General features: G+C 32.5%; 1 protein-coding gene across 3 annotated transcripts in view; it reads left to right on the forward strand.

Annotated features, from left to right (window-relative positions):
• Positions 1–12159, forward strand: part of LOC111633489 (magnesium transporter NIPA2-like) — a 67903-nt gene that overhangs the window by 24768 nt on the left and 30976 nt on the right. For all 3 annotated transcript variants that reach the window (XM_023378070.1, XM_023378072.1, XM_023378071.1), the window contains exon 3: positions 2041–2284. In XM_023378070.1, the coding sequence (XP_023233838.1) occupies positions 2041–2284 (244 nt within the window). The remainder of the gene's footprint in view (positions 1–2040; positions 2285–12159) is intronic.

Genomic DNA, 12159 nt, shown 5'->3' on the forward strand with positions numbered 1-12159 from the left:
TACGAACAAAATAAATATATTGAAAAATATAAAAACAATAAAAAATTATACTTCAGAAGTTAATTTAGTATCAAAAACGTAAAATATTTGAGTAGCCCAAGACATAGCCAAAGATTGCAGCGCCACAGCACTGGCGAAAATTTAAATTTGCCGACTGGAATTCTTTCGGATGATTGACTTTCGGATAATCGACGCTCTACTGTATATACAAGTATTATGATGAAATTTCAGAATACGTTGTTAATATTGATACAGTTAACTAGTATTAATACAAATTGCTAGGAGAACAGTTGTTTGTTCTGTTTATCAAAAATCTCTGTTAACTATTTTCAGTGTCATGGTTAAGATTGTATAATTTATGAAGTTAAGGATTAATAGATGATCAAAATCTCAAAATTATAATATTTTGAAATAATTTACTTAATACAGTTAGATAAAATTAATTTATTTTTAAAAATAAATTTATGATCTAAATTATTTTCAAATCAATTCAAATCAGGAGGAGACAGTATTTGCCATTTAAGTGTGGAGTAGTAAATCAGAGTAGTTAAACGAAACAAAGATAAAAGAAATCTGTGATTTTTTTTGAAAAGTAGAAAATATTTTTTTGCACTCAAAAGAGTAAAAAGTAACCAAACCAGGCATCCCTGTACACACCCCCAATATGCAAACTAGCATGTATTTGCAAAAGACCACATCCATTTAAAGGGGAAACATCCTTAAACTTTAACCCCTATTTTTCTGAGTACAGTAGAATGATCTGCTAAAACCAGATGTTTGAATTGCTCTACAATTGGAGGTTGAACCCGTCTTTGCTTATTAGGAGAAGAAAATCTGTTCTACTCAAAGTAGAACATTTATTACAGTACCAGTTTCCTTTTTATATTTTTTGATGTGAATAATAATAGTATTATTGAAAATAGAGTAAAATAGAGTAATTTCTTGGGTTTGAGAAGATAATTTACAGCTCAGTTTATTGAATCCTGAAAAATTGTTGTCCACTTTATCACGTGAAAAGTAATGTGTGCCAGAGCAATGGTAAAATTTGTGCGAGGTTAGCCAATCAGGTGAAAAGTTGTCACGACAGTCGAGTGGTCAGAACAGTCGTGTGGGTACGGAAAGACTCACCGAGACAGGGTTACCATAAAAACCATTTAATAGACATATAAATTTCCTTACAATTACAGTTTAACCCGATTATAACGACATCCCTAATATAACGTCAAATTTTTATCGGTCCCACGATTTTACTATACTAGATAATGTTAAAAAACCCACTTGTAACGACATAAAACCTTGTTTTAACGTCATATTTGAAGCACTCTTAAATTTACAAAATTAAATTATAAATTTTATTTATCAAAGAAAATACTACGTGTTCAGTCCTACGGTCANCTTTACAGTTCTTAACAACTTTTAAATGACAAATGATGTAAACTAATTTTATTGTTTAAATAAATAAATTTGTTGCTTCTATCTTTAAAATATAAAAATATAAATGTATGCAAAAGTACTGTACATACAATTAAACATTTGGCTTCAAAAACATTATTACATGTTTTCTTATTTTTATTGAATTTACCAGTAAAAAGTATAAAATTACTAGTACAATATATTATGCATGCATGTTTTAATTGATTACCAGTAAATTGCTTACTGGTAATGCAATTCCTATTATGTACATTTCATTTTAAAATGAAAAATATGTAATTACATAAAAATCCAAGGATTAGGGATGAGAAATCAATTTGTTTTCATGAATAAACTGATCACTGAACAGAACCAAAATCTGAGATCCAGACCAGTAAATCATCATCAGTGCTCATTTTGTAGGATTCTCAAATAAATTTTTTATACTAAAATCAGTGTTTTGGATAATTATTGCTTTAATAAAATTGCAGTATAAAAGTGATTACTGTAATTATTTTTGAGAAACTTAAAAAAAATTTATTTAAACCTTACTAATCTAATTTATTTTAATTATTCAAATTTTTAATCATTAATTCAAAATATTTATTTATTTCTCTCTCTTATTTTTAGCATGACGATATGAACATGTCACCTTCAAGCATGCTTGGATCTTTACAAAATATTTATTGTAATGATACAGCTGTATTGGAAAAATGCAGAGAACTCAGCATCAATTCAACTCAAATTGAAAATAAGAAAAATTTTTATATTGGACTGAGTCTGGCCGTCAGTTCTAGTTTGTTTATTGGTTCAAGCTTTATAGTAAAGAAGAAAGGTCTTTTGAGAATTAATAGGCATGGTCAAATTAGAGCAGGTAAAATTAAATATAAAATTTATTTTATATTAAATTATTTATATATTTATTAGCTACTACACATTATAAATTATGTAAACAGTACAGTAATACCTCGACTTACGCTACCCCGACTTACGTGAACCCAGAGTTATGCAATTTTCAAATCTCATTGATACGTCTTTTGTTTGAGTGCCACGCAACTCTTGATTACTCACTCCCCCCACACTATTGTTCGGCTTACATGTTCAGACATGTCGCGTGGAATCGACACATAGCTACAATTTATTTTGTGTTATTTATTTCTGTGTTTGTTATATCTACGGAGACTTGAGAGACTCTATGTGGTGATTTCTTGTAATCGTGAACGAATCAAAAGATGAGATAAGATTAATGAGAACGTTTATTAGCTTACATACATTCGACTTGGATTTTACACAAATTGCGAAATTATACCCCAACTTACGCGAATTCGACTTACGCAGTTATCGCTTGGTTCCACCTATTGCGTAAGTTTGGGGTATTACTGTATATGCTTTAATGGAGTATTAAAATCATGTGAAAAGAAAAATTATTATATAATAATAATTCAATAAACTGTAGAACTTCATACTCCAGAATACTTCATCAAAGTATATATTAATATAATTTAAGTTTTTGGAATCTTTTGTATAATTATTATTAACTAATAATTTCTATTTACCTGAGAATAAATACTTATTAGACATTAATAATTTATTAATGGAACTTAATATGTTAAATTTTTTTCGATTGAAATGTGTATATAATTTGACAAGATTATATAGATAGAAGTTTAACATCTATATATTATATATACAGAATATGCTAAGGCAAAGCCCATTTCCAATTTGTTAATGTTTATATGAATAATGTATATATATTTATAATAATACTGAATATGAATTATGTTTGTTTTATGCATCATTTTTATTTGTTTTTTTTTTTTTTTGAAGCTTATTTAATGTAGATTAGCTATATTGCATCTGTTTTACTGTTTAATTTCATTTGAAATAATTGGAAGCAATAGTATGCCCAATTTTGCTCTTTCTGCTCTTTCTTCTCCCTGCCATTCTGGTTATTGAACTTATCCCATCCAGTATAAAATCACTTCTGAAAATAACTTCTCAAGTTGGCATTCTTTCATATATTTTCATTTATTTTTTAACTTTATGTTATTAGTGGGAAGATTATTGTAAATTAAATTTTGTTCAGGAGGATTGACCTCATTTCTTTTGAATAAAATGGGCATAAACACAGAAGAACTTTTACAGGTAGACTAAAACGAAACATAAAACTGTATTTGACTAAATATCATCCATTGACTTACTTTGCATGCTGAAACAAATATCTAACTGAGTAGATATTTACACAAAAAATGTATATCAGAAAAATTTTATAAGTTACATTAATAAATATTAAATAAATTTATTTGCATCTTTGTTTTCTCTATTTATTTGTAATTTAATAATCTTTTACAGCAGATATTTTGCTGGGTACAATTAGTATAAACTGGATTTAATACAAGTTTCTAAAAACAATAATACTTCCTTTTAGCATTATTTGGCTTCCCCTTAATAAGTGAGTCCCAAATGCAGGAAATTTCTTAGATCAATAATGCTTTCTCCAGCAAAATTGTTTAATGAAATACATATTTTTGACTTGTTTGACAAGTCAAAAATATCTTCAGTTATAAGATCACAGAATATATTCTGTGATCAATATATATTTTGAGTTTCCAGAATATAAATTAAATATTACAAAAAAGCAACAAAAGTACAATTTAAAAATTATTCTCACCATAAGTTTTTCATTTTTTAACAGTTCTGAAATTCATAAAATTTAATTATATAATGCTTTAACATATAAAAATTGATTAGAATCTTGTGAAATGATTTATAAAAGCATATGTACACAGGTGAGAAAATTAAGTTGTTAATGAGTGTTAATGTTAATGAGAGACAATTGATCTTAATCAATTATTGTTTTGGCTTGTCAAATTTATAGAGGTGATTGATTGAGATAATTATTGCTATCTTAATTTTGTTGCCTGTATTTACATCCTCTATTCTCTGAAATGAATTTTGATTTTAATTTGACTAATATAAATAACACCTTTATCTATTCAGCAATAAATAATTTAATATGACAAAAACGTTTTCAACAGTTTTTGTCATGTTAAATTAAATTTCTTAAGTTAAATTTCTTAATGTTAACATTAAGAAAAAACATTAAAATAGAATGTATGAAACACAAAATTAAACAAATCATAAAGCGTGCCTGCGCAGTTTAAATGAATTGTGCCTGCAGATTACCTATAAATAATAAATAACTAAAATAAAAATAATTTAAAAATACAGCTGCCAACGAGGAAACATATGTTGACTACAGTAGAGCCTTGATTATCCGACTCAATTGGGGACTGGGGTTGGTCGGATAATTGAAAAGTCGGATAACCGAAAAGTATGAAAAAATCCATTATTAGTGTAGTATATTATTATATCACATGTAATTAGTATATTAGTACAGGTAGCCCTCGGTTTACACCGATTCACAATAACGCCGCTACACAATTTGCCATTTTGCTGTGTAATTCTCCGATTTTCCCTATGCCAGAATGATTTTCGTTTCAGTGTTGACATATTTACCAAGCCACGACATTGTACATTCGTTAAAACAAAGATTTTTATTCAATATATTTATTTTTTCTGTTTAATATTATTGGGTATGTATACATTTGCATTAAATTAATATTAAAATACGAAACGTTTAGGTACCCACGAGTCAAGTTATCAAACTTAATAGTCCAATAAATGGCGTCCGAATCCATAGCACCATTGAATTTATCGTATCATTTCAACTATGGAAAGTTTGACGGTTGAACTTTGTGAGTTAGACAATGATTGGGAGCGAAGTTCAAATGTAAAAAGGAGCATTGTTGCATCCATTCGACCATATTCCGAAATTCTCAATGAAAGAAAACAAAAATGTAAACAATTAAAGATGGATACTTTTTCTGAAAAATGTAATAGATCGGAAACTAAAATTTTTAATAAAAACATTCAACTTTATTTTATGATAAAATACATTTTAAAAATTAAATTTATTTGTACTTTGTATTATACTGTATTAATAAACAAAATTATTTGCGTATTTTTCACTTATGTGGAACCTAACCCTATACCTCAGTGTAAATATGGGTTCGTTTTACGCCGATTCGATTTGCGCCGGCTTTTGTAGGAATGGAACTGCGGCGTAAACCGAGGGCTACCTGTATATCACTACTAACCTACTTTGCGTTGAATTTTCATCAATGTTAAGCCTAACAAAAATTTTTAAAAATAATAATCGTTGCTATTGTATCGTTAAAAATTAGAAAATTAAGCCTTGTTTAAATACTGGTGCCCTTTCATGGTTGAATGAGTGTTGCCAGCTAAAACACGTAAAAATAATATTAAAGTAGCCAAGACATAGTCAAATATTGTAGTGCCACATCACTGGCGGACATTTGAAATTTGCCGACTAGGACAGTTGGTTAACCGAGGTGTCGGTTAATTGGGGGGCGGATAATCGAGGCTCTACTGTATATCATATTAACTTGTGTTATTATAAAAAGATTTCCACGCAGTGGATAATCCATCTACATTTCTATGATTAATGCACCCCGTGCTTATATGAGCCTTGTATATCTCTAGCTTTTCAAGATGCTTCACTGCTTGTTTGGTGTTCATAGCCTTAATGATGGATGCTTGATCCCAATAGATGTTGACTTCCTGCTGTTTGGCAAATGCTGCGAGCACAGTACTATCTCTGTTCTTACTCACGGAGTATTTATGTTCTTTGAGTCTTTGTTTTAATTGCCGCATAGTTGCACCAACATAAACAAGGTCGGAGTTAAAGCGATGATTTTTTATAGGTATAGAATACACCCGTCAAAGAATTTTGATTTTCCTTTCTCTTATCATTTCTTAACAATCTATAGATCATTGGGTTATGCCAATATACTATTTGTAGATTATTATTGTTGGCAATTCTCCTAATCATTTTGTTTAAAATAGGAAAATAATTAAGTACTACTCTTCTTCCCTGGTTCATTATGGGAGGATGTTGATTTTGATTCTGAAACTTTGTAATAAGCTTATCCACCTCTCGACTCCGGTATCCCTGCTGTAATGCTGTCTTCCGAATGTAATCTAATTCTTTATAGGTATCATAAATACTTGTGCAATGAGTATATGCTCGTTTAATTCATGCCCAAAACAATGCATATTTAATGTGCCTGGGATAGATAGAATTCCTCGGGATAATAATGGGTTGATAAACTGGTTTGCGATAAATGTCCGTTTAGATTTCTCCTTCTTTGCATGTGATGGATGGATCGAGGAAATTAACATTATTCTCACTTCCTTGGTCCAAATATAACATTAAACCATATGGGTTATTGTTGACCGTGTTTAGAAACCATTTAGTGTTGTAATCATTTCTCCACAGAATGAAATCATCATCTACATATCTGGAATATAACATGATGTCGTTTTGAAAAATGGGAAGGATATTGTTTTCCAGATGACACAACACTAATTCACATAGGACAACAGATATTGGGCTACCGGAAGGCTAACCGGATTGCCAGCAGCCACAGTTATGCGGCAATTCCTGTCTCTCACGTCTGGTCGGCCATCCACAAGGCCCTCATCAGGCTATGGCAGAAGGAATGGGACACCAGCAAAACTGGGAGAGTGACCCATAACTTCATCCCCATCATCGAGAACAGGATAAAGAACCGGCATTTTTCCATGGATCACTCCCTCACCCAGCTGCTGTCGGCCCATGGGAACTTTGGCTCTTACCTGCGGAGGTTCCTGGGTAAGGGCGACAGGCTCTGTGGCTGTGGGATGGGGGAGGAGGATGATCCCTTCCATCTTATCTTCGTCTGCAGCGACCTAGCAGCCACAGGAAACCTCTCAGGGACACGACCCTCACCGAGGGTCTCAACTGGCCCTGCCATCTTCAGGACTTTATCGAGAATAAAAGACTCTTTGCCGACTTTAAGAATTTTGCGGGGAGCATCCCCCAGCTGCAAGGGTTGTGGACAACCCGCCATTTTTCCAGCGGGCAAGCATCCTCAACAGTAACCGACTCTCGGCACTAGGCTCCTTCTCTACCAGTGCCAGCAGCCTGTTCGGCATGTTCATCAACTATGTACGCTCTGTAATCTTATGTACTTATGTCTTTTGTATCTCTGTTTTATTTTAAATAATTGCGGCGCCAGGCGCTCATGACTCCCTTCACCAACTTTCCTATCTACTTTACACTTTTCCTTACCTCCTACTCTCTCCTCACCCTTTCCCTTTGTCCTTCCTCCCGTGCAATACCGCCGAGTAGCCCAGGCTTCACCCCCTTTCACTAACGATGTAACGATGATTTCAAGTTGCAGTAATAAGCAGCCTATTTCTTTTAATTTCTGCAAACTTTTTTATGTGGTTTTAAGTTAATTTTAACTCGTTGTTTTGGTTTTATGCGATTTTAGAAAATTACGGAACGTATCCCTACTTTTTCAAGGCAAGTAAAGTCTTTTTTTATGCAAATTTTTTATATGCACTTTTCTGTAGAACGTATCCACTGCATAAAACGAGACCTTACAGTACTAAAGTACACCTAGCATATTGACGCTCTCCTACGATCTTCTCTCTTATCAGAAATGATAAAAACCGTATAAAAGATTCTAACTCTCCAGGGGTTTATGTGGTTCCTCTTCAAGATCACCAAGTTGACCATGCCTTAACATACATTGGAGCTACCGCAAGAGGTCTCGCCATGAGGATGAAAGAACATGAATACTCGATAAGAAAAAAGCTGACCACGATGGCATTAACGACATATGCAAATGATGATGACGTTCATGTTGATCTAAAAAACGCTAAATTACTACACAAAGTATCGGATAAGGCACAACTCAAGTACCTCGAATCGCTGGAGATATATAAGGCAATTAAAAAAGGGGTCGGTATTAATTTCAAAGAAACCGATATGCTTTCTGTAGCATGGCGTGCCATGTTTGAATTAAATCCCAATGATTAAAACGCGCATTGAAGATATTTTAAATTATGGAGGATATTTACGTCATGATCTACGTGAAATCAATTGATTATTTATTCGGATATGTTTTAAATATTTTACATATTTTAATTTTAACGCATCATATTCGAATTACGTCGTTAAACGGAACTTTCAAAAACATTCTATTCGACTAGCCGTTAGTTCGATATCATCAATACCTGAGGATGTCTATTACATATAGACGAAAACGTTCGTAGAAAGAATTTTTCTGCTGGCTTATGAACTGGATATGGTTTATTTGGTGAGTTGGATATATTTATAACTAGGCATTTGGAAATATAACTATTTTAAAATTTTATAAGTTAGTTATTTTATAAATCAGCAAATAATTATTCTAATTCAGGGCCTTGGAAAGGGGGAAAAGTGGTCTGACTAAAAGGAGAGAGCTGTTCCGTGTTAAGAGGAAAGCAATCTCCGGGGTACCGCTTTCTTTTTTACCCTTTACCATGTGGAAAAATCTATTGGTTTGGTCTGACAGTGTTATACCCTAGCAGATAATCTGAAATTAGAATTTGATTTGTAATTTTGGCAGCACAAAATAGTCTGGCCATGGCTGGACTTGTTCCTACAGCATTGTAACTGATTTTAATGATAATGTTTTAGTGAAAAATTTTTTAAATTATATTTTTGCAAATATAAATGAACTCTTTACTTTCCTGAATTAAAAACAATAATTTTAGCACTTAGTTTGCATTGTTAAAACATTGCATGACTTATCAACCATAATTTATTAATGTATACTGTGTAAAAATATTATGTATTGACTTAAATACAGTAGACCCCCTATAACGCTTAGATACGTTCCACGCTAACCGAAAATTACGTTGTAGGAATGATTAAATACATGAGCCAATCGCAGCCCGATAGGTGGGAACTTTACGGACTAAGGCTGTTTGAAAGGTTTTCTTCTATAAAATTAACCGATTCTAGACTAATTCCACTCAACATTTCCAAAATACGTATAATTTTTTGGGANTTCTTATTGACTTTCACTGAATAAATTGTTATTTGATTTTTTTACTAAATTTTGTATATAGTTATTATTAGAATTTTATTAAATATTTGATTTGTTTTTGACAAACTTTGTCATTATTTAATTCAGTGCATGCTTAAAGTCCAGGCCTAGCACACTAACACAAATCTGCGTAAAGTACCCGTTAGGGAATGGCTATTTCTGGCACACAGTCGTGTCGATAATCGTTGGAAAAGTCGGAAAAATAATATAGTACTTTACATACATAGGGTCAACTAAGTGCTTCATGGGGATCGGATTACAAGAACATCTTGTCAATATATGTCGTGCGAGAATCACCATGGCCTTCCCCACATATGCAACAGATCCAGATATAATAGTGGACTTTAACAGGGCCAAGCTCATCCTCGCTTTGCCCTCCACAGAACACCTCAGATGGTTAGAGGCTATGCACATTTTTAAATCCAATCTTACATCAACGTGCATAAATTATAAAGAAAAAATGGTTTTGTCAATGGCCTTGCAAGAATTGATTGACAACACAGTTTAGCTGTTCGTTGAGTCCCGGTAGGGCAACTCTGCACAAGTGCGACATGGTTTTAATAATTTTTTTGAACTTATATTTGAATGCTTGTTCAAATTTTATTCCAAAAGCTGTTACGAAGAATTGTTGGGGAATCACTACAAAGCCTGACGAAGAACTCAGAAGGAGTTCAAAAACATTTGTTTTCTTATCTGCATACCATAATTGGTTTGGAGTATGTGATTGATTGTTATAATTCTAGTTTTACATATAATCTGTGGTTCACAAGGACCCCTTCATCCTCCACATAATCAGCAAGTGTTGAAAAACTTCTTTTGATGTTATATTGATATTCTTTGATCATTTTCCTGAGGACCCTTGTGATGGCCCCAACATACACTGAGGTGTGTTCTAAACTGGGATCTATTAATGTTATGACATATATTCCTTATGAGAACCTTTCCTCCATGGGATCTTTGTCATTCCTAAATATTGAGAAAATAAGCTATTTTGGTATTATTTGTTCTGGTAATTTCTCTGTAAATGCCATTCATTTCTTTGCTATGTGTAATGGTCACCAAGTCACCTTTCTGTTGTTGTGGTTGGTTTCCAGTCTGTTGTTGTTGGACAAGTGTTCTATTAAGGACAGTCAAATAACCATGCTGTACAGCTAGTGATTTGATGAACTTCAACTGTACATCCCTATCTTGTTGGGATGTACAGTGAGAGAAGACCCTTCTAACTACAGAATGAAAGACAGCAATATTGTATTTGTAAGGATCATATATTGATGAAATGAATCTGTGAGTAGCTCTCCTGTTTTACTCTCAGAATGAGGCCACAAGAGTTGTTGTTGAAGCAAAAAATTGTAAAAATCATTTCAGATGTGGTTTATGTAGCCACACTATTAAAATGTCATCAACATATCTTGAGTTTAAAAGAATTTGGTCTGCAAAGCCAAGCGTAACTTCCCTCTCCAATCTTTTCACTATCATTTCACACAAAGTTCCTGATGAGGCTACCCACAGGTACATCCCTGCGTTGCAAGAATGTAGTACCTTCATAATTAAAAAGGGACAAGTGACATATAAGGTATAAGGACTCCAATGTGAATGGAAGATGTTTAGAAGAGTGCTCGACTATACCTAATAGGAAGTCTCTGAGCTCAAAAATATAGCTCAAGACAAATCAAAGGAAAAAGTGACTGAAAGTCACAAACCATAAGAAAGGCACCAAGGATGTTACGAAGTACTCAGGACCAGAGACTGTGTAAGGGTTTTCAAGTCTCAGTAACATACATGTTGAGTATCCTCTCCATATATAGTATAAAGAGGAAGATGTCAATTTATCTATCACCAGACCTATTTGTTGACCCAGCTTGTGTGTTTTTGCAAAAGCAAAGCTGCATGGAGGTGACAATGGCTTTTGAAAGATTCAAAATACACGAGTTCATATTTAAAGCCCAAGTACAGCAATTGTCAATTCATTAGTGAATATAAACTAAAAACTATTGGGTTGTTCAGAAAGTAATTTTGTTTTTTTTACCACTAGAAGGATTAGTCATATTTTTTTCTCCATTTTCATTCTAAACTGTATTATCATTATATATTTTGACAGCTAGCATTTTAAGGCTTATTTGTAAAAAATTTTGTTAGATTTTGTGCAATTGTTTATTTTTTGTGTCCCATCAAATATGGAAGATCGAAAGCAGCATTTTTGGCATATTTTGCTCTTTTATTACCGAAAAGGTAAGAATGCTGTTAAAGTGAGAAAAAAATTGTGTGACGTGTACAGAGATGTATTGACAGAACACGACAGTGCTAAAACTGGTTTACAAAATTTTGTTCTGGCAATTTCAATATTGAAGATGCACCACGTTCCGGATGGCCAGTTGAAGCAAATAAAAACAAAATAAAGGTACTGATTGAAGCAAACTGCCGAATAACAACACTTGAAATCATTAAGAGATTAAATTTGTCAAATTGAACTGTTTATGATTACTTGAAACAAATTGGTTTCGTTTCAAAGCTTGATATATGGTTTCACATGTTCTTAAAGAAAGATGCTCTCTTTGGTGGGATTTTAAGAAAATTTTTTTTGGAACTTTTACCAGACAATTTAACAATTGATTCGAAAGTGTACTGCCATCAAGTAAACAAATTGAATAATATCATCAAACAGAAAAGGTGGCCAGAATTGATCAACAAAACAGGTGTAGTGTTTTACCATGATAATGTCAAATTTCACACAAGTTTGGTAACT

Source organism: Centruroides sculpturatus, unplaced genomic scaffold (genome assembly GCF_000671375.1).
Source record: "Centruroides sculpturatus isolate CEXI.00-Female unplaced genomic scaffold, Cexi_2.0 scaffold759, whole genome shotgun sequence".
Classification (NCBI taxonomy): Eukaryota; Metazoa; Arthropoda; class Arachnida; order Scorpiones; family Buthidae; genus Centruroides; species Centruroides sculpturatus.